Raw genomic sequence first — 23722 nt, forward strand, 5'->3', positions numbered from 1 at the left:
GAGGCTTCGTGGATTTCCCACTTTTAGAGTGCAAGTTAAAGAAACTTCCTCCAGCGCGCACACGCACACGCAAAGTGGAAGCGTCAGTTTTCCAGGCAGAGCTGAACTCATGTATGAGAAGCCCCCCCCCCCCCATTTTCACCTTAGCGGTTCTCCATGAAACAAGGAAACCCGACATGTGTGGCATCTGACCCCGGGAGTCACGAGCACCTGCCGGATTTGTGCTGCCCCCCGTCCCGCCCCAGGGCAAGGAAGCCTCGCAACGCGCGTAGGCGCCGAAGAGCACGTGGGCACAAGCCCCTCCTCTGGAGAGGGGGAGACGGAGTCAGATTGAGAAAACCCGGACCGGGAGGAGTGGTGGATCCGGCTGGGGCAGGTGTGATCTCAGCAGCCACTTCTCATTTCTCGCCCAGGGCAACTTCTCCGCTCGCCACAGGTTGGGGCGAGGCCAGCCGGTTGACTTCGAGTCTCTGACGAAGGGAGAAGAGCCAAGAGCGCGCAGAGGCTGTCCCAAGAATTTGTTAGTCTTGAAGGTGCTCTTGCCAAACGAGACTCCTTGGAGTTTTCGCTGCAACAGGCTGGCAGGGCTGCGCTGCCCCTCTGGGAACAGCGAGCGAGCGAAGATCGGCGGCGGCGCGGAAGAAACGATCGCACCCACAGCCTCCTTGGGTCCCGTCTCCGGCAGCCGCGTCCTCTTCGCGTCGCTTCTCCCGGGGATGCGCTGATCTCTGCTGAGCCTCGGCAGGAAGGAGCACATGGAGCGACCGGAGCCGCTCTGGGTGAACAGTAGCTGCGCCAACGGTGAGTAAGAGCGCTCGCTTGGCCGCCACACGCGGGTTACGAGGAGGGAGATGGAGAAGAGACTGCTCGGCTGCTCTCCTTTTCTTCTTTTCCTGCTTCCACTTCCCAAGGTTAGGAAGACCTTTCCATCTCCATCAGGCGAGTTCCTGGTTCAAAAAACTGATCGGTCCTTCCAACGCTGGCAGACAAACCCATTAAAATAATCGCTTTGCCCCCTTTTGCTGGAATACATATAATTCTAAGAGGGAGATCAGAAGATTTATAAGGTCTTCGGAACCTCTTGCCCCACGTCGCCCTTGAGATCTGTGTTGCTCCGAAGAGTGGCCTTTTTATTTGCGTAACTGTGGGGTTTGGGAGGGTGGCGTTTTCTTCTCCTTCGGTTCTCCAGGCGATTGCCGCAGCTTCCTCTGTTTCCTCCCCTCCGGGTGCCTGTAGGTCGCCAAGCAAGCAAGCCAAGCGATTGTGCAAAGTACGCCTGAAGAGACAGGTGCAGAGATTAAAAATAAAAAGGAGAAGCTTGTTTGGCAAGGGGGCTCGTTCTCACGATCAGACCGGCCAGTCTCCTCCTTTGCAGGTGAAACTCAAACTTAAAGAGCAGGATTTCCCCGGGGGTGTTTTACTTCAACTAGCGAGGTGGTCGTGAGATCGAATTAGGAGTAATTGTATATTTCCTTCTTCTACCGTTTATGGAACAGGCAGTTCTTGTGAGCGCTTGTGGGAACATGGGAAGCTGCATTGTATCAGGTCAGACCCTTGGCCAGTCTAGTCCAGTATTGTTTACACTGACTCCCAGTGGCTCCCCAGAGTTTCCCAGCTCAACTTGAAGATGCCAAGGATTGAATTTGGGACCTGCATGCAAAGCAAACTCTCTAGCACTGAGCTGTTCACCCCTAGAGGGGGAAAAACAAGAACTCTGGTGGCAGGTGGGCTGCGGTGCCCTGATGTATCAGTGAGGTTGGACTTCTAACTCCTATCAGCCCCAACCAGTGTAGCCAATAGTCTGACAACCTCTGGGAGTGTCAAAGGTTCCTTCATCCCACAAGTAAAAGGGCAAAGGAAAGATTAAAGCATGGGAGGTTGGGAACATTATGGCCCTCAGGGCATTTACTCCAGTATTATCATGTCCGCAAACAGAAAGTTCATAAGAAAGTGGAAAAAGCCCTGAAGACTTCCCTCATGCTCAGGTATAATAGCTGCCTTGTCTTAAATTGTGCTGGCTTGATTGGGAATTAGGGCTGAGTATGGCGCTGTGGGTTAAACCACAGAGCCTAGGACTTGCCGATCAGAAGTTCGGCGGTTCGAATCCCCGCCACAGAGTAAGCTCCCGTTGCTTGGTCCCTGCTCCTGCCAACCTAGCAGTTCGAAAGCATGTCAAAGTGCAAGTAGATAAATAGGTAACATTCCAGCGGGAAGGTAAACGGCGTTTCCGTGCGCTGCTCTGGTTCACCAGAAGTGGCTTAGTCATGCTGGCCACATGACCCGGAAGTTGTACGCCGGCTCCCTCGGCCAATAAAGCGAGATGAGCGCTGCAACCCCAGAGTCAGCCACAACTGGACCTAACATTCAGTGGTCCCTTTACCTCTGCCTATTCCAGGATAGGGTTATGGGAGCAGTGGAAGGGTTAGGGTGCTAGGCGGGTGGTGCGAATGGTGAAAAGCAGTGGTGACTTGTGAATCCTACAGAACAATGTGGTGCTGCTCAGATTAGGGTTCCCTGTTCACCTTCCAATAGGGTATAATGATTTTCCCCTCCATTCACAAGCAAAAGTAATAGAGATGGCTTCTTTTGCTGCCCTTGTGCTGCTGCTTAATTTGCTAAGTATGTTTTGAAACAGGATCAAAAGCCGCATCTGCTTTCAGGAGTCTGTTTTGTCATAGGCTTCTTGTGAAATAGGCTGTAAAAGATAATAGAAGCATATGACCCATAAGTCTTCAAGATTACCTTCTGTTAGCTTCTACTGATGAGGATGGCTGCTCCCTGGATTAATGTGGCTTTATTGGCTTGTGGCTCTTTTTAAATATTTATATTTTATTGAGGTTATAATAGTGACTTAAAGTAAATAGCGGAGGAAAGAATATAAAATGGAAAAAGAAATAATCATCATAATAATTTTCTTATTTATACCCCACCCATCTGGCTGGGTTTCCAAATATTAAAAACATTTTAAAAAGAAGAGGAAAACAGCATTAACAAAATAACAATAAAATACAAAACTATACTGTATATATGTAGATGGATAAACTTATTGTTTCCCTCAGTATATGATGATTCATGTATCACTATGGTTTTGATAAATACGTTCCAAAGTATCATTAAATTTGTCCATGCCTAATCTTCATCTGAAAGCGATCCGTTCATGGGTTGCAGGAGTTGTCATGTCAGCTATCCATTAATTAAAGGATGCTTCATCCATATGTTTGTCCTTCCAATGTATCAGTATCAATCCTTTTGCAGATGTGAGTGAATGGAGAATCCATTTACACTGTCTGATAGTCAAGCATCATATATTAAGTATATAGTTTAAAATGATGTTATCTTCTGAAATGTTTAACTCTTTCTCCACAATATTTATTCATTCTGCATCTCCAACAGCATGTTGTCGCTGAGAGTCCATGTTTATGCAATCATGATGGAATCCAATAAACTCAAAATAAAATCTCTTGTTGTATGAGACATCGTTTATAATCTAATGATACATTGGAAACGGAGGCTAAAATGTTATCCCATTCTTTAACTAAGATGGAGCTTGTTAATAATGTATTCCATTTGCATCTCAAAGTTTGTGCATCAAATTAATTAATACACAATAAACATTTCTAAAAAGTAATAGCTGGCTTTTTAGCCTCCAGGGATTCAGTCAAGTGTTCGAGTATCACCTTGGCTTGTGACTCTTGGTGTCAGGCATTACAGCAAGGGGATCCAAAGATGAATAAACAGATTTTTAAAATCTATCAATTTCAAAGAAGTTTGCACTACAGATTAGGACGGAATGGATGGCATACTTTTTCTAAGCTTTTATTTTATTTGTATTCAGGGGGGAAAACAGAGCAAAGGAAGAAAGATGTATGGCAGATTTTGATGAGTTTACAACTCTTTCATTCTCTCCTTTATCAGATAATCCTAAATACTTTCATGGCAGTTGGTTTACCTGCTTGTGATTTTATGAATATCTGGCTTGGCGGGGATGGCAGGCTATGGAGTGTGTATCATAATTAAAGGCTTTGACCTTCGTTGAGATTCCATCAGTCTTTAGTATATACATCACTTTCTCCTTGAAAATTAGAAACTATGTTTTCAAGACCAGAATTCACTAAAAATGTCCTTGACTGGGAATTGTTCCAGATGTCTGCTGCTGTGTGTGACACTGCCATTGAAGTATAGAGATGCCTCCCTAAACATGGCCAAGGTGTAAAGAGACAAGCCATTTGAGTCTGAATTGCTCACTGGACAACATTTTGCACTCTGTATCCTGAGAAGGTGGTGGGTTGTGGGTCAGCTGCCTGTGGGTCTCATCGTTATAGTTGTAAGCTCCTTTGGGTGCCTTTTTTTCATTTGGCTGAAGAACAGGGCAAAATGCTTCTGATAAAAAACAGCCAACACCTGCAAACCTAAAAGGGAGCAAGTCCTATTGAAAGCGAGACCTACTTGTGAGTAAATACATTGTTGCCTGTGCTGGAAATTTGACTTTCTAGTTAAACTGAACATTTGGATGTTTACTTCTGTCCTTTGTGATTTTTTATGGAAGTTCGAAGGGCTGATCTACACACACAGTAGACTGAGGTGAGAAAATCTTATGATGCACAAGTGGGCTATACTAGTTCATGCTTCCTGCCAACGTAGCAGTTCGAAAGCATGCCAGTGCAAGTAGATAAACAGGTACCATTATGGCAGGAAGGTAAACAGCATTTCTGTGCGCTCTGGTTTCCATCACGGTGTTCTGTTGCGCCAGAAGTGGTTTAGTCATGCTGGCCACATGACCCAGAAAGCTGTCTGTGGACAAACACTGACTCCTTCGGCCTGAAAGCGAGATATAGTCACCTTTGACTGGACTTTACCATCCGGGGGTCCTTTACCTTTTACCTTTTTACTGCTTCATGCTGTGGTTGGGGGAGAGGGTTACCCGTTTTTTATCACTCTCACATGTACTCAATCAACAAACTGTTTTAAAAAACTACTGCAGCATGGAGAAAAATAGTATCTCAGCCCATTTTCTTCTGTGCTGGTTTTCTGACTGTGCAGGTTCTCCCCCCCCCCCCCCGAAAGTTGCTTTCTCCCTCCCCCCAGTCTGAAATTGTACAGTCTATTCTGATCCCTCAGGAGTCTTCCATCTTAGCATTATCACCTTGGCTAGACAGAAGACATGTCCAAGATCCCATTTCATTTCTCTTGCAAAGGGTTGAAATTTGGTGGTTCTCTTTGAATTTCCCCTTGCAGAATGAAGCAGAAACTGAGCAAATAAATTGGTGTGGTTGTAACTGGCCTCAATCCTCCCCCTTCTCCTTTCTTTTTTACTTGGGCTTTTGAGGATGTTGGTATTCTTGTCAATCCCCGAGGAAGGAAAAGGCTACATGACATTAGGGCATTGTGAGTATGTTGGAGATAAGAATTCACTGTTTGTTTTCAGGCTCACAAAGACTGGTCTGTATCAGGCAAATTGCCAGTGTCAAAACACCACGCCACATTTGCATTACTGTATTTGTAGCATAGCTACAATCCTGCCCTGTTTTATCAGACCATAGGTATATATGTTCTCTCCCTCTCATTTAAAGAGCTCTTGCAAATGGGTACGCATCATTTCTTTCAACCTTTCCTTTAAGGGTCTGGGTTGCCAACAATTTTTTTCATCAGAGCGCCTGTGCTTTTAAAAAAAATGTTGTATATATTTATTTAACACCTATACAGCTCTGCAGCAAAGTGGATTTACAATAAGCAACCATGTACCAAACAAACAGTAATAGCAAGGAATAAAACACAAAGCATTTCAGGGTTCTTAAAAAAAACTGATTAAATAACCAATTTAGTTCAAAAATATTTTTATCGGACTTCCGGGTTGGCGCCATCGCCGAATGGCGGACTCCCTCCGAGCTCCGGAGGGAGTCTGCTCGGCAGGGGCTGGGTCCTACCGCACCGGCGATGCGGGGACCCTTAAAAACCACGGCCACGAGGGTCGTGGACATGGAGACTCGGCTGGCACCGCTAGCGCCCTCCCGACTCGTGAAGGAGCCTTTTTAAAGGCTAAGGATCGGGTGCCGGGGAGAAGCGTGGTGCTTTGAGTCCTCTGCTATCCCTGCCGAGCGCAGCCGCATGCCATCCGGCGGAGAGCGCTGACTTCTTCTATTGAAAATTCGGACTTTTAGACAACAACCCGTGAGTAATTTGGAAACTGGGTTTAAAAGGAGGAAAAAAAGAATTTCTTTTTGAATTGGATACGAGCGGGGGGGATCCAAAAAGGAAGTCAGTCCCCCCCCCTATTGTAAACCTTTCAAGACAAGGACGGGGCAACCAAGGTCCAAAAAGATTTGTATTGCTGATAAAAACTAAGAATTTCACGATGGGGAATTATAAGAACTGTGCTGGAGGATGAACTGAGGGAGAAGAAACGTAACCCCCCCCCCTGGGAACCGGGGTGATTGAAGAGAGAGCCTGGTGAAAAGAGACGGAGATTTTGACAGCTGTCAAAGTAGCTGTCAAAGTCGGAAAGCAGAGAGGATTTTATTATGAGAACTTTGCTGGCTAAATCTGTTACAATTTGCTACAATTTGTTAAAACTTGGATACAAAATGGCGAAAATATGGATAACAATCGGACTTTTGGACTAGAGAAGACAAAGTTATAACAATCCCCCTAGAGGAGTTTCGGGACATTACAAAGATGGTCGTAAGTGAAAAAAACACCATTGGAATTTTACAGGACTGGTTATCTTCTGGGAAAGCTGCGAAACGGAAACAATATTTTGTCTACAGGGTGTTCAGCTAAAGGAGACAATAGAATTTTCTATTGAAGAAAGGAAGGGACTGAACGCAAGTTTTTGTTCCTGAATAATAATAATCCCTGCAGACTTACTAAGCTTCTGAATTAGAACGTTTCAGCAGCGGAACATGAGGAAACTGGACTACAATTTGGAAAGAACAATGGGGGGAGTTTTATTACAGATCTGAAGTTAAGTGTTCTAAAAATGTTTATGAAAGGGAAAAAAAAAAAAAAAAAAAGAAAAGAAAAAACCAGCAAGGAGTTGGGGGAAATAGGTGATTTATGGATTGTAAGAATCCCAGGCGGATAACATGGTTTGGTGGTCAGGGGGAAATTAAACCGGGGACAGGGGGGGAGAACTATAATCCAAAGGCTTGTTAACTTCTTTTTTTTTTGAACTAGCTTTGTCTTATCTATTATACTCTTTATTTCTTATTTCTGATACTTTTATTGTGTGGGGAGTTTTTATTATTAAAAAAAGGGAAATTGTGGAATGAAAATGGGGTGGGCCTCGGGAAAGAAATTTTTTGTGTTTTATTAAGGGTATTGATGTGGAGTGCAGAAATGTTAAATTCGAATAATGGTTTAACAAATTAAGTTTTTAATTAGAACTGAGAGCTTGTGGAGCCAACAATATGAAAAAGGAATATGGTAGGGGTGGGGGAAGGGGGGAGTCCCAGAAAGCGGATATATGAAAATAAGGATATATGAAAATATGTAAATTCTTGCTTTCTGTATTTTCTTTTTTTTTTTTGAAAATTTTAATAAATATTATTTAAAAAAAAAAAAAAACAAAAATATTTTTATCACCTATATCCTGAAAACCAATGGGCAGGATACAGAATAAACCTCCCATGTTCACTAGTTTCAGATACCCTCCAGCATTTCTCCTATGAAAATAGGGACATCCCATTCTGTACTGATACTTTTACTATTTATACCCCACACATCTTACTGGGTTGCCCCTGCCACTCTGGACAGCTTCCAACATATAGAGGGTGAGTCCTTTAAAAGAGGCCCCGTGGATACAGAGTACACATGTTCCACGGGGCATCTTTTAAAAGACTTACCCTGTATAAAAACATTTAAAAACATTTTTTTAAAAACCTTTCCTATACTGTACAGGATTGCCTTCAGGCGCCTCAGGGGCCAGATAACTTCATACCCTCCAACATTTCTCCAATGAAAATAAGGACATCCTAAGGAATTGCCACCTCATGAGAAGAGTCCCTGGAAAAGACCCTGATGTTGAGAAAGATTGAGGGCACAAGGAGAAGGGGACAACAGAGGACAAGATGGTTGGACAGTGTTCTCAAAGCTATGAACATGAGTTTGACCAAACTGTGGGAGGCAGTGGAAGACAGGAGTGCTTTACGTGCTCTGGTCCATGGGGTCACAAAGAGTCGGACACGACTAAACAACTAAACAACAACAACAAAGGAATTGCAGGACATTCCAGGATCAAATCAGAAACCGGGATGGCTTCTCTAAATCAGGGATGTCCCTGGAAAATAGGGACACTTGGAGGGTCTGGTTTCATAGCAGAGGAGCAACAACCATGAGGCTTTTCCTGTATTGTAGCCACCCACTTTTTCAGATGGGGGCAGCCATTAGCAGGTTATAGTGTTTATCTCTGAGCCATTAAAAGGGTCATCTGCTGATATCTGCTATCATACTGTTGTTAAAGGCACAAGCCCAGGCCAAACAACGTTTTTTAATCAGTTGGTAACATTATAGAATGTTTCACCTCCCTCTTTGCTTCTGATAGTTCAAGTAGCAGACTGCCCTAACCCAGGTCCTCCACAAAGCACTGGAGTCCTTAGGTGTCACTCACTTTGCATAGCTCAAACAAAAGGTCTGGACAAGTTTTGACAGCACCTGCTTCTTCTCCTTTCTCTCCTGTTCCAGAGGGCAAAGTAGTACCTACACATGGAGATCAGGTGCTGTCAAGCCCTTTGGCCACAGTTTACCTTTAGGAATCTTTGCCCAACCTATCCTTATTTGAGTTGTAAGGTTTGTACTCTGCACCTCAACCATCCATAATCCGTTTAGTCACAGAAAAGAAGGATATTTATAGTAATGAGTGGCTTTGTAGAGATGGAAGAGGTGTAATCGTTTCCACCTGTCTTGTATTATGGTGTAAATGAATTGGTGCCTTGGGTGTGTCTTGAGTCTGGGAATCACGGAGGCTCATCAATCCCCACCCACACTAGCTGACACACCTTAGATCTGGGTGCTGATAAAAATTTGAACTGATGAAACTTGATTTGTATCTGTGTTCGTTCCAGTTAAAACTATGTTGCATGCTTTATTAGAGCAGTCTATGCGTATGTATGTGCTGAAAGAGAGTGCGTGTTTCAATTCAATGCTCCAAAAATTCTCCTTTCTCCCTTTCTCTCCCCCCGCCCCTGGTTTTATATCCAGCCTGAGGGGAACCTTCTTCAACCCAAGGGTCAAATTCTTCATGAGCTACATGTCCGTGGTACTGGGTGGGACCAGAGGCAACAGTGGGTGGAGAAACAGGTCTTACCTTTCTAAAATAAAAGTTAAAGGTTTCTACATATGTACCCACCCACTTCTGTCTGTCATCCAGCCCAGGCAGTAGGCTGGGAATAAAGGGATGCAGGCTGGGAAGGATCCCAAAGCCAGATGGAGAGGCCTGAAGGTCTACGTTCAGCCCTAGGCCTGAAGTTCTTCACCACTGATCTAGCATGTTGACTGCACTGGGAATATTTTATTCTCTCCTAGTGTTACCGGTACCAAGTCCAAAACGCTGTCCCTCCCAGGCCAGTAAAGAGACAGTGGGTGGAAAGGTAAAAGTTTATTCTCAGTTGCTTCACAGAGACTCGGCAGGATATCTCCAAAATCGAGCACACAAAATACAAAGCATTTATGCCACTGTAGCAAGCAAACAAGCACATGATTTCTTGCGTCACTATTAGCTTGTGTGAACAAAGCGTGCCTAAGTCAGGTATTCTACTTGGCTACAGAACAATTACTCACTTATCCTTCTTCATATCGTGCTCAGGCCATTCCAGGTATGACTGGCCTTGTACTTGCAACTGTGGGAACATCTTGCTGTTGTGACTGTGTTTATGCGGACTCAGCAGGCTGTGGTTAACTATGTATGTGACATGTAAATTTCAGAGTTATGACACCCAGGCATCACTAGTGTTTAGTTTGACTCTGACTTTTATTTAGTTAACTTATTTCAGTTCTTGCCGAGGTAGGATTGATTGATTGATTGATTGATTGATTTCATTTTCACAAGTTTTGAGCCTTTCTCAGTGTTGTTGCTTTAACAAGGATAGGGCATTTGTTGGCACAATTTGAACATTCATGTCTAGGCTTAGTAAGCGAGATTTCAACAAGCCTTTCTCCTGCCCAATGCATCCCTTTCACTCCTTCCTTTTTGGCAGGAGCAATCGAACCAGGAAGCCTCTAATTAGCCGCACTTCCCCATTTAGTCTGAACGAAGAAACGGTGATTACCAGCTTTGGAACAAGATGGGATATTAAAGTTGAGTTTGAAGTTAGTTTAATAACCTGGCCTGTTCCAAAGCTAGTAACCTGGTTCAGATGAATCAGGAAACTATGGTTCATTATAAACTCCACGAAGGGGGTAGAGAAGGGGCTGCCAAGGTGGACAAGAGGTGTGTTCATATCTCAGTTTATTAAGATGAGATTTGATTGTCTGAATCAACCAGTTATATAGTCCCATATAAATCTGTAAATCATGATTTATTTGCATTTGCAAAAAAGGGGGGTTAGATATTATCCTCAGTCGCAGCTCAGTCAAGTTTTTCCAGTTTTATATTTTTTGATAAATGATGTTAGTGATGAAATGTTACTGATTCAGTACAAGTGTATGAAAGAGATTTTGAGAAATGCTCTCTTTATATGATGCAATACATTGTAAGACAGACTGCAAGACATACAGCATTATGTCAGCTGTATAGTTCGTTCGTTTGGCAACATCTATGGCTCTTCATAGAAGGGAATTCTGATGAACAGGTAACATTCGCTTACTTCCATCATCCATACAGTAATTACATCTATTAGTTCATGGAACTGTTAGAAATCTAATAAGTGCAAAAGCTAATCGTGTTCTTGTGCATGTTCTAGAACATTCATGTTCTAGTGATCTAGCAGGACATTTCTTTTCTTCTTTCAAGGAAGCAAAGGACCTAAATAATGGCATGTTCTGAGCATGGCATGTAAAATGAAGGCAGCAAATGTATTATTTGCTTAAAGTCTTAATTTCTGCCCTCTTCCCATTTTCTTGTCTTCCCAGGTTCATTATTAGCTCTGACATGCCTTTCTGGGCAGACGTTCTGTCAGGTTGTTGGGAATGTCAGCTCAACAGTCTTACCCCACAATAATATCACCTTAAACACAAACTGGATGGTACAGATAGAAGACAAATATGGCTTCTACATTGGCTTGGCCTTGGCCATCTTCTCCAGCTTCTTGATTGGCAGCAGCGTAATCCTTAAGAAAAAAGGACTGCGTCGGCTTGTGGAGACAGGAGGCACCAGGGCAGGTATGGTTTCAATGGCTCAGGAGGTGGGTGGGGAATTATTTTCTGAATGAGCTCTGGTTTTATCTGAGGCAAGGGGTGGCCAATATGGTGCCCTTCAGATGTTTTGGACCACAAGTCCCATCAGTCCTGACCACTGATTGACAGGAATAGTCATCCACATCTCGAGGGTATCATGTTGGCTATTGCTGAGAGATCTGACTTTGAGCCTCAAATTGTTTTGGATTCTGAGGGCCTTTGCCTACACATTACACAGAGGCAAATCCTTGCCTGAACAGGCAACTATAGCCAATCACAGTTCATTAAGGAGTGTGCCTGTATGACACGTTTCTCCATCTAGCCCATTGAACTTCAACTGGTAGATGAAGGGCACCAGGGGTAGGCAGGTATAGCTGGTCAACAACTTGCCTCAACCCTGACCTTTGGTCATACTGGGTGGGGGCTGATGGGAGTTACAGTCCAACATCGAGAGAGACCACTTGGCAACTTATCTCTGCACTACTTTGTTGCAGCTTGACCTAAGGTGAGTCTCAACAGCAACACCAACACCATGCAGATATGATAAAAATAAGAAGCGGGTCCCCAAGTGCATTTAACTAAATCTATATTTTGGTTGGTTGGTTGGTTGGTTGGTTGGTTGATTCATTCATTCATTCATTCATTCATTCACAATCTATTTTATATCTCAACTCAATAATCTTCCTAGGATGGTTTACTAAAATAATTTTTTTAATGGAGAAAATAGAATAATGCAAAATCCACAAAATTATAAAAGCAGCAAAAAAGTCAGCAAGATTAAAATGGCACCTAATAAATTTGGTAACAGTTTTGGACACTGAAGGGACAATAATGTAATCACCAGCCAAACCTCTTCAGCATTCCACCCCTAGGATGCCACCACCGAGAAGACGTTTTTCTGGAAGTAACTCGTCTCACCTTGGATGGTGGTGGTAGTGCGAGGCACTTGCAGGGGGGGTTTCCAGTGAATATCTTAATTCCCCTGTTTTGCAAAGCTTGAAGGCAACAGACTAGCTCTTTCTCTTAGAAAAATATCAGCAGTCCCTGCTAAAAGGAAATAAACTCAAAGAGCACACACAGGTTCTATAGCTCTTACAGGACCATGGAGTTTCTAGACTTTGCTGTTCTACTCTCTTCCCCTGTATCTGTCCCATCTAATCTCATGCCCATCTAGGCATTCAGGCCATATTTGTTGTCATGGTATCTAGGTACCTCCCTCTTTCTCTTGCGTTTTAACATTCCTGAAAGTCTGACATCTATTGATAGGTGGTCTTCCTGTTTTGCTAGTACCTATTTTCAGTCTTAAGCTGCTTTGGTTTCCAATAAAATACTGGAATCAGGATTCTTGTGTGTAGCAGCTGATAATCTCACTCTGTGTTTTTCCAACAAAGTTTTTTTTTTTACCTTGTTTTTCAGTGTCATGTCTTGTTCTAAAACTAGGATATCATTATTATGAATAGTAATAATGTTCAGTTAGCTATGGTGGGAGTCACTATACTGATATGCATTGACAAATAGCTTTTAGATCAAGGCCTCAAATTTGCAGGGAGCTTCCACAAGTAGAGCTGGTTCTCAACTGCAGGCATTTAGCTGCAAAGCATGTAGGGTCAGGGGGTAGGAACCTAATGGAGGCACTGGGATCTTTTAAGTGCATCCTTGATGTCATCCCCCTCCCCCAGTCTCATGCAATGGAAAACATATGAGGGGGAATACTTGATTAGGGTAGCATCACAATCACAAAAATATAAGAAGAGTCTTACTGGATCAGACCAATGGCCCACCTAGTCCAGCATCCTGTTCTTACACTGACCAGGCTTTTTGGAAGCCTGAAAACAGGATTTGTTAATATAGATTTGGGGAGATAATGATCTGACCTGCCAGCCAGAGTAGATTCTCCACCCCGTCATAGTTTAGTATTGAGTGCAAAAGGGCCTGGGCCAAAAGCATTATAATATGCCAAACGACATTAGGCAAACACCATCGTATTCTTTTAGACATCCATGAGAAAATTTTCCGTTTTGGTGGGCCTGTTTAGACACATTATTTGTTACATGTTTTGTTGTGTTTCATAGTTTGAAATAGTTTTAAACAACTTCCGGGTCAGCGCCATTGGTGAATGGCGGAGTTCCTCCGACCGAAGGAACGGGCTCCGTGGAAACTGGGTCTTCCCGCCGTGGCGAAGGTGGGGACCTGCTAAAAATCTCAGGCAAAGGAAGCCTGGGAACGTGGGGTTCGGCAGGGCACCAGAAGCGCCCCCCTACTCGCAGGGAATCCCATTTAGGGGCTCCGGAGCGAAGTGGGGTGAGAAGCGTGGTGCTACGAACTGACTGCTACTTTCACGGAGTGAAGCTGCACAGCCATTGCCAGAGAGCGCTGACTTTTTCCTGTGGACAATTGGACTTAAAACAAGTACCCGTGAGTAGAAACGGAAAATTGGATCAATAAATTGCTTAATTTGGTATCGAAGCGGGAAGGTACAAAACAGGAAGTCCGCCTTCCGCTTTTTGTATATAGACTAAAGCAAAAACTTTGTAAGCTAAAGCCGGGAAAGCTGTCAAAAAAGCCTAAATTTCCTTCATTCAGAATCACTGAAACCCGCCTTGGAAGCAGGAGAAAAAGGGGGGGGGGACTCTGTTTAACCCTAGCAGGAGAGGGAGTGAAGAAGGATAAGTTTCCACCGTCTCTAACCTGGGAACGGGGTGTCAGAGACAGAAACTGTTGGAGAGGTTCATTGACTGTGAATGGAATATTTTGACAGATAGCTAATGAAGAGAAACAAGTTGATTCTAATGTTGCCTTTTGCATTTTAAAGAAACAAAATATCTGGAAAACATCTGAAATATCTGAAAAATGAAAGTAACTTTCCTTTGTCTTTAAAAAAAAAATGGATACAAATAGAAATTGTCTCCTCTAGAGGGAGCTTGTTAAATTGTTGCTGCAGTATACTTGAGGACCCAACATCTGTGAGATTAAGATCGTGGGAACAGTCTTTTCTGACCTTGACCAAAGATGAGCTGGGAGGAAGATTGGGTGCTTGCCTTATGCAAGACAAATGCCTTGCTGGAACAGATGCACGAGAAGATGGACTTGATGAATGAGAAAATGGATTTGACTGTTGTGGTTAATAACTGTGGACAAACAGGGAACATTGATACAGAAATCATCCAGGGACCAACCTATGAATCTGTACTGACTGGGCAAGTGCAGACGATAATGGAGGAGGATGCGGTTGCACCTCAAATAATACAAATGGAGAGACCCGAGGCCCTACAGGAGCATAAGCCGTTGTCATTGAAGATTGAAGTTGGAGTGGGCCGGGGGAGTTTGGAGCTGAGGAGGTTCCTAACCTTGGAGAGACCTTGAAATATGATTTTAAATACTTTTTGGATTATATTGAGGACTGTGGGGAGTGGGACTGTGGGGAATGGGCGGGCTGGATGAAGGGAGATGGAGACAATTTTGGGTTGGAATCCCCCAGAGACCTACTCCTCAATGAGAAAGGAAAGAAATTAAGAAAGAGACCAGCAAAAGACAAGGAAAAGGGCAAGTATAAACAAGAAGAAGAAGAACTGCAGAAGGGTCATGGAAGAGACTTAAGGGCCTCGGACATAAGGCTTCCAGGTTGATGGACTAGATGGAATGGACAGCAAGGACTGACACGATCCGAGACCAGGAAGAAGAGACGCTGGATGATGATTGGAAGAAAATTTATAAAGGAAACTTTTTATTTAGAATTAGCTTAATGAATATTAGGGAAAATGTTGGAATGAAACTATATGACTCTAGCAGAAATGATATCAGGAGCTATGTATATTTGAAAACTAAGATTTAAGCTTTAAGGTATTTTGGGGTAAGATAAGGTTAAATAAATTAAGGTAATTTGAATAACAGAATATGGGGAAAGATGGAAAGGATTTGTTGAGTTAATTACTAGGTTAAATTGTTAAGATAAATTTTTTAACAAAAATTGAGAAAGATGGAAAGAACTTGCTGAAACAATTAATTAATCTAGAATACAAAAAGGGAGGTGTGAGGAGGAGCAAATGGAAATTATAGATATGCAATTTGGGATTTGTGTCTTTTTCCCCCCTTCTTTTTTATTTTCTTTTGTTGTATTGTTGTATTGGTTTTTATGTTTTGCGTTTTTCTCCTTTTTCTGTATTGTAGTGTTGTTTTTTATTTTTTTATTTTTTTTGTAATTCTGAAATTATTAATAAATATTATTTTTTTAAAAATGAAATAGTTTTAAACAATTTTGAAATGTTAAATATGTTTTGTTCTATTTTTGATTGCATTTTTTATTATCTATGTGTTTGCCACCCTGGGCTTCTTTGGGAGAAAAGGCAGGATATAAGATGGAGGGAGAGATGGCTAAAATTCATATGATGATGTGTGTCAAAAATGTTCTCTATAATTATCTTGAACATGAAATGCTTTCTTGTCATTCTGGGAAGGAAGTTAAAAATGCACCCAGAACCCACTGGTTTGCATGTGTTTTATCTCTTTTTGTTTCTATTTAATTTTACCTAGTATGTGGTTCTTATTTTCTTTTGAAGTCTCTAAGCATGTGTGCCTTTTGCTTTCCCAGGGGATGGTGGCCATGGCTACCTTAGGGACTGGCTGTGGTGGGCTGGCTTGCTGACCAGTAAGTATGGTTATTCACACTAGCCTGGATTTGTTCCTATCAAATCTTTATCACTTCCCCTCTTTTTCATTCGCTACCGCTACCATGTGGAGGCTATTTCCATTGGTAGTGCCCCACATGCTAGCAGTGATATTTGAGAGCCTTTTCCCACAATGACATGGGAAATGTCTAGGTCATCAAACTGAACTATATGGAAATGCCCTTTCAGTCTTTACCACCATTGCATTCAGCTTTCTTCAGCTTCTCTGTAGGGACTGGAATGTATAGAGCTCATCACCAAGATTGGGGTGGAGGGAATGATCATCACCAGGGCCAGCCCAAAACGTATTGGTACATGAGGCAAACCACAAAATGGTGTCCTCCCCTTGGAAGAAGGGTTGAGTTAAGATCTACATCAGGAACAAATTGGGGAATCAAATCAACCTTATCTGGTGGCTGAAGTGGGAATAAAAGACTGTCATTGGGAGTAAAGGGTCCCACTCTGAATTGTGTTCAAGAGACCCAATAGGGCAGCCCTCACCATTTCCTCCCTATGGGTGGGAGACCAGCAGTGCACCCTATTCACCAAGAGGCTGCTGTAGAGGCGGCATGGGGTGGGGGAACTGCTGAGGAGGTGGCAGATCCAGCCTCCAAGGAGTGTGACACAGCTGTGGTTGCCACATCAGCAGTAGCAGTAAGCGATACATTCCTTGGAAGCCAGATCTGCTGCCCCTATGGATCCTGCCACCTGAGGTGGTCGCCTCACCTTGCCTCATGGGTGGGCTGGCCCTGCTCATCACAGTATAAATGATTCACTCCTCAGTAGAGATGTTTGCTGGCCAAAAACAACAAATAGCCTCAAGGCACCTTATGGAATAAGCCAGCAGTAAGCAGCCTGGTGCCTTTCATATGTTCTGAACTGCAACTGCAACTCACATCCACCCCAGTTTGGCCACTGGTCAGAGGGAGATGGGTGGTGGGAGATGTAGGAGGCTACCTTGTTGCTGCCCCTGGCATCAGCTTTCATGGGCTAGAGTCCACTTCAGAAGGACTTGGAAACAGATTCTAGTCCATGGGCAGGCAAACTAAGGCCCAGGGGCCGGATCCAGCCCAATCGCTTTCTAAATCCAGCCTGCAGACGGTCTGGAAATCAGCGTGTTTTTACATGAGTAGGAAGTGTCCTTTTATTTAAAATGCATCTCTGGGTTATTTGTGGGGCATAGTTCATATTTCCCCCCCAAAATATAGTCCAGCCCCCCACAAGGTCTGAGGGACAGTGGACCGGCCCCCTGCTGAAAAAGTTTGCTGACCCCTGTATCTAGTCCATGAAAGCTTATGACACTCTTAAAGGTGCTCCAAGGCTTTGGAAGCTACTGACCCAAGGCGGCGATCAGTCATTTTAGCATTGTCTGGTTTGCTAGGATTAGGTCCATTTTCTAAAATTGGCTGGGCACATCTGCCACCATATTGGATTCTGATCCATTACTCAGGAGATATTTGGTCAAAACTTTTCACACGGAGTTCCTTGAATCTACAACATGACTCTGAAGATGCCTTTTCTTGTTAAAAAAAATGACAACACAACAATGATTGCTGTAAAACCATCTGTCTCCTGGTTTTTAACTCCATTGCTCTTTTTCATTGGGCCAAACTATGCGCTGAATGCGAACAAAAACACTTGAGCAGGAATAGCACTCATTGTCATTTACCTGTTCTCTGTTTATCCTTTGGCTGTTTGCTCAGTGGGTGGAGGAGAAGCTGCCAACTTTGCCGCCTATGCCTTTGCTCCTGCAACAATTGTTACTCCGCTCGGAGCCCTGAGCGTGCTCATAAGGTGATTTCCTCTCGTTTCTATTCTGTCCTCCCATATTTATTCTAGGTCTGTAAATGCCAGTGATAGTAACATGACTGGCCATGCAAACAGAAAAATAGCCTGATAACTTTCTCCCAGTACCCAGAAGCCAAACATTTGCTTCAGCCTGGCTGTTCCCACCCCCCAAAAGCAGCTTGCATGGTACTTTTTGACACAGGGGTGACTTTAATGACTTTAAATGAGTGCATTTAAAACAGCAACCAGCAACCTGGTGCCCTCCAGATGTTTTGGACTGAAATTCCAGTCATTCTCAACCATTGGGCATTCTAACTGGAGCTGATGGGAGTTGTGGAGACACCAAAGTAGTGGTCCCAAAGGATGAACTCCCTTTGGGTGCACAGTGGTGGTGGCAGCCTGACGCATTGCAGCAGCACCCCTTAAATATTAATCTCAGGGCTGGAAGTCAGTCAATAAGTTACAGCGAGTGTTTTCCTCTTCCCAGCTGTGATAAGACTTGATGAACCTCAAGGGCTGCTAGGAAGGGATGTGTGGGTGGAGTTGCTCCCCTCTTCCGTCTCTGTGCTCCTCATCAACTGATACACATGGCAGCTAGCATATGATTGGAGGAGCAAACCGCTTGCGTGAGAGTACCCAAAGCTCATCCATATATCAGCTTTATTATGCTAAGATATGAGCATCTGAACATGCCCATTGTCAGATGATTGATTCTGATTTGAAGTGTCCAAATATTGCATATATCTCTCTGTTTGTCACTGAAAGAAGTTTCCAAAGTTCTGTAGAAGGCTGTTATTAATGGGACAACCATGTATTCTGACTTCTTGTTAGTTTTCTGTATGTTGATTACCCCAAAGCAATTTTATTGATTTTTCTCCCCTATGACCCAGTGCCATTTTGTCCTCGTACCTGCTTGGAGAGCGGCTGAATCTCCTGGGCAAACTCGGTTGCATGCTGAGCATTGTGGGTAGTACAGTCCTTGTGATTCATGCTCCAGAAGAAGAGGAGGTCACCACCCTGGACGAAATGGCCTCTAAACTGAAAGAGCCAGGTAACCAGAAAAGCAGAAGGTTAAAGGTATCACCAACCAGCTATAAATGTAGCTTATTATCTGAATCCCTTGTTCAAGTGGGATGGCAGTGGCATGGCACTTCAGCTTTGAATCCCCCGTGTGGCTGTCATCCTATTTGTGAGCATTGTGGTTCAGTGCCATCCCCTGAAATGTCTTTGCACCTCTGCTGCTGTTTCCTGGAGACATTGCCCCCTTCACAGATCTCTCATGCCCCATTGCCAAATTGGACATGCAAGGGTGTTAAATGTGGAGAGCACACTTTGAAACCCTCTTCAGACTCTTTGCACTAAAACACACAGTGGTCTAAAGAGGAGCCTGTGTGCCCAGTGATGTTGGGCGCATGATGCCCTCCCATGATTTTAAGTTATGAATTGTTAACCTGTGGCCCTCTAGGTGTTGTTGGACTCAACCAGCAGTGGCAGTGGTCAGGGATGATGGGAGCCACATCTGGAGGGCCACGTTGAGAGTGAGCCACCTCCATTCTAAGACCTTGTTCAGGCAGATGTCCAAATAGGTCTTCTGAGTATATATGCAGGTGCATGAATTAGAGCTCGTGCACATGTCTTTCCCTGGATCCCACCCTTATGTGTGCTTATTTTCTGCATTTTGTGCCAGTCCTTTTGGCAGACTCACCTCACCTAGTTCCATTTGTTTAGGTGGAATAGTTCTCATTTCTTACAGCTAGGATTCTATTGGTTGATCAGTTGAACTCCTTATACCTGTTAGTGGTGTGTTACTGCCTTGCCACAACTTGTACTCTGCTCCTCATAAAACTGCCGCAACCTGGTGATGAATTCCTCACCCCCCCTTCTTTTCATTCTTTCAGGTTTCCTTGCTTATGCCAGCATTCTGTTGGCGGTCTGCCTGGTTCTGATTTTCTTCCTCGCCCCACGTTACGGCCAGACCAACATTCTCATCTACCTCACCATCTGTTCTGTGATTGGAGCATTCTCAGTATCTTCAGTCAAAGGACTAGGCATCGCCATTAAGGGCTTTTTTGCTCACTGGCCTGTTCTGAAGGACCCACTCACCTGGATTCTTGTCCTCACATTGGTGGCCTCTATCACCACCCAAATCAACTACCTCAACAAAGCTCTGGACATTTTCAACACCTCTATGGTTTTCCCCATCTACTACGTGCTGTTTACCACCATTGTCATCACCACTTCAGTCATCCTCTTTAAGGAGTGGGTCACCATGTCTGTGGTGGACATCATTGGGACGGTCTGTGGGTTCCTCACCATTATTTTAGGGGTCTTTTTACTCCATGCCTTCAAAGATATGGACATCAGTTTGAGGAACCTGCCACAAACCCTTCAAAACGCTGACGAGGCCCCAGCCGTCAAGGACGACAAGAACATCCTGATAGAGCTGGATAATCCAGAAATCAAGGCTGACAACAAACCCAAAGTATTCATGATCTACAGCTGAAACCTAATAGCAACAATCCTGCAGCTGCAGGAACTTGGATTGAACTGTGTGTAGGTAATACAGGCATGTGCTATATTTTGCATTAATGGGTACGCGTACGCATCTTCTGAGAAATAGCAACCAAGTTGAATACCGTGAACTAGCTCTCTCACGTTTTGTCTCAGTAACCCTTTCCCCCCATCCTTTGGAATTTCACCGCACACCCCATACTCAGGAATTGCCTTGACTGCTTTGACTGTGCCTGCCTCAGACAAGCAGGTTTTCATTAATCATTTGGGGGTGGGGGTGGGGATTGGTTCCATCTGTGGTTGAAGTTGCTTCTTGGCCCCTTTGCATGACGTTGTCTCCTCCAACGTGATCTTCCCATCAGAGGCTATACTGAGGTGCTGTGAGGCCACAAAGAGCATTCAGATTTGAAGTCCATGACCTGTGAAACTTCAGGGAAAGTTCTTGTGGCCTTTTTCAACCCTGAGTACTCAGTCCTCTACTGAAAGTGTTAACAGAAAATAACTTAAGTCATTCTTCTGATGAGCCAATTAGATCAGATATATCAAGCTATGCTAGGACTCTTTTCCCAGACAACTAGCTTTCTGTTGTTGCCTGACAATTCCTGATGAAGGGGTGATTGCACCATCGTGCGATTGCCTCATCTGTACGCTAAAGAGGGAACAATTTCACTGGGACAATATCTCATGCGTCTTTCTGTCTATGCATACTACCCTTTAGTGCCTTTTTGGTCTTCCACTGTTATTAAGTTATTCTGCTTAAAAGTGGATGGAGTTAACCCATTAACCTATTGCCCTGATAGTGCGGCAACTGTCTTACAGTGCCAATGTGTATCAAGAGGACAATTCTGATAGTGGTCCCATTTCTTGTACTATAGTGCCTATGTAATAATGTATTATGAAAAGGCATAACAGCCAGTGCAAAATTGTGAAATACGCTTCATCCCTTGTAAACTTCTGGTAAGACAAAATGCTGTTTGTATTTCTGTTAGCTTCTGCCATTATACCAAAGGGTCAGCCATCTAACCAAGGGTGTTTGAGAACCTTTTACCTTACAGTGTACATACAACCATAAGGAGAATCAGTCAACTGCAGTATTCATTCCTGTGGTGGTAAGAATCTTGTCCATGCGCCCAGTTTTTGGTTGCAGGAAGATGATGCAGTTCTCCTCACCACAAGCAGCATACTTCTCATGCGCCATGCTTGGTTGCACATTGTGTGCACTTGGGCTCAGTACCCATGTTACTCTGACGACTTGACAGCTGCCAGGGAAACATGAAAAGCCCAGGCCCACACCCAAGGAACCCATGTTTAAAAGCTAGGGCTTTAAACATGATAGATATGAGAGACTGGTGTTGTGATGTAAATATTATTAGCCAATAGCCCTCCATGTTCAAAAGTGCCTTAAGTACCAGAATGATGGTGGTATCTCATGAGTTCTGTTTGGGGTACTGTGTTACGCCATCATTAATGGGGGGGCAACATGCTAGTTATGTTCTTAATAAGATTTGTAAGTGGCTATAACCATTAGTGTTTATTTTCAATGTTAAGTTCTATAAGTATGTAGTAGACCCCCCCCCCCAAAAAAAAACCACCTTTCTGTACAGCTCAAATCCCCAGTTGTGATCACGGCAGTGTAAACTGGGGTCAAGTCTGCAGGATTTATGTTGTCATGAAAGTTGACGGTGGTTTGGGTCCCATGACTGTCACTATTTCCCCAAATGCTTGTAAGATTTCCTTTGGTCAATGAAAGTCTTTTTGCTTAGCCTTGATGACCAAGAAATTGTAAAATGTACTGTAACAGACACATGCCCTTTTTGTGGAAAACCAATAAGAGAGAAATTCGGCAGGGTTAGGGGACAGACATCGAAATCATGAGAATGATGAATCGAAGCTTTTTGCAACAGCTCCCACCAACCCTGAGTCCATGACTGGCTATGTGTATAGCAGGCAAAAACATTTAGAGAGTGCAAGGTTGGAGAAGGGTGCTCTAAATGAAGGGGGCTCAGGGGGAAATGACGAGCATTGGGTGCCATAAAATCCACATCCTGATCCTGTGTTCTGCTCCTGTGAAACAGCAAATCATAGTGCCTAGTGCAGGCTCCCACTTCATGGAGAAATGTATTTGCTTGCTATGGGGAGGGACAACTTCTCAGTCTCCACAGCAGCAGCAGCAAGAGCTGTGCATTTAAAAAGAGCAGCATCCTAAGATTTATACGGACAGCACAGGCATTAACCGAGAGCTGGCAAAAACTTTAAAGGAAATTTTAGGATGCAAAAAGAGTTGATTTTTGCATGCTGGTAATACTTCAGCTGTTGAAGTACAAACAGAAGCTCTGGCTGTAGTTACATAGTCTCCTTTTTTGTCATTTAAATCAGTGGTTCTTCATTCCAGAAGGAAGAACTCCAGTAAGAGTGTTACCCTTCCAAGGTTCACTTTCATTCTGCTGTGCTTCTTTATCCAATACAAAATGATAAACTGGAGATTATTGGCATCTAAACTTATGGTGGCATGTGTGTTTGATGCTAGGTATGAAAAGTTGACGAGCTTCTAGTTTCTTCTAAATTTGAGGTCCTTTCTTCACTTCTGGAATGGAAAAAATGTGGTGTTTGAAGCCTCCAGGTTGTTGAGCTCTAATGGCATAATAAGATTTATAAGATTTGATGGGAAGGTTGGAGAGTGGAGCTCCATAGAGACTGAAGTGCATCCAAGTTCATCTCACCATCATAGTACAGTGGTACCTCGGGTTACAGACGCTTCAGGTTACAGACTCCGCTAACCCAGAAATAGTAGCTCGGGCTTCAGGATGAGAACAGAAATCGTGCAGTGGCGGCCCAGCGGCAGCAGGAGGCCCCATTAGCTAAAGTGGTACCTCAGCTTAAGAACAGTTTCAGGTTAAGAACAGACCTCCAGAACGAATTAAGTTCTTAACCTGAGGTAAAACTGTACAGAGTTCCAATATCAACCAGAAATTTTGGCTTTGGCACTGATGCTGACAAATAACATTCATCCGGAAAAGGGAGGAGATGGATCCTGAATGAGTACAAGCTACAGATCAGAGATCAATGAAACGTCGCCAACTCAGTTGAGAGGTCATATTTCAAAACTCTATGGCAGACCACAACTGTGGGCTAAAAGTCTGTGCTCCTCATTGTCTACAAAGGTCTTTTAAAACTCCGGGGATCTTCATTCCTAATGAATGTATTTTACAGTTAAATAAGATCAATGTAACTTTGTGAATAGTTATGATGGACAACTTGGATTTGCCCCTCCCTCCACTCCCAAGTTTGAACATATGGCATTTCAATGGTACTCATTTGTACTCGGAGAGGGGAAGAATAAAGATCTTTTTGTACAAACTCTTAAAAGGTGGAAATTTCAATTGTTTTAAGTTTTGTTTGCTTCCTTGTATTGCTTCCTGTAAGGTTTGCTC

At 43.6% G+C, this 23722-nt stretch overlaps 1 protein-coding gene across 1 annotated transcript; it reads left to right on the forward strand.

Annotated features, from left to right (window-relative positions):
- The first annotated feature begins 312 nt into the window (after positions 1–312).
- Positions 313–23657, forward strand: LOC308467232 (magnesium transporter NIPA4-like). Its single transcript, XM_080988694.1, has 6 exons — positions 313–801; positions 11065–11313; positions 15917–15973; positions 17696–17786; positions 18671–18831; positions 19679–23657. The coding sequence occupies exons 1-6, from the start codon at positions 756–758 to the stop codon at positions 20281–20283; spliced, it is 1209 nt and encodes a 402-aa protein (XP_080844820.1). The 5' UTR covers positions 313–755; the 3' UTR covers positions 20284–23657.
- The last annotated feature ends 65 nt before the right edge of the window (positions 23658–23722 follow it).

The sequence above is a fragment of the Podarcis pityusensis genome, assembly GCF_964106645.2.
Source record: "Podarcis pityusensis genome assembly, chromosome: 2".
Taxonomy (NCBI): Eukaryota; Metazoa; Chordata; class Lepidosauria; order Squamata; family Lacertidae; genus Podarcis; species Podarcis pityusensis.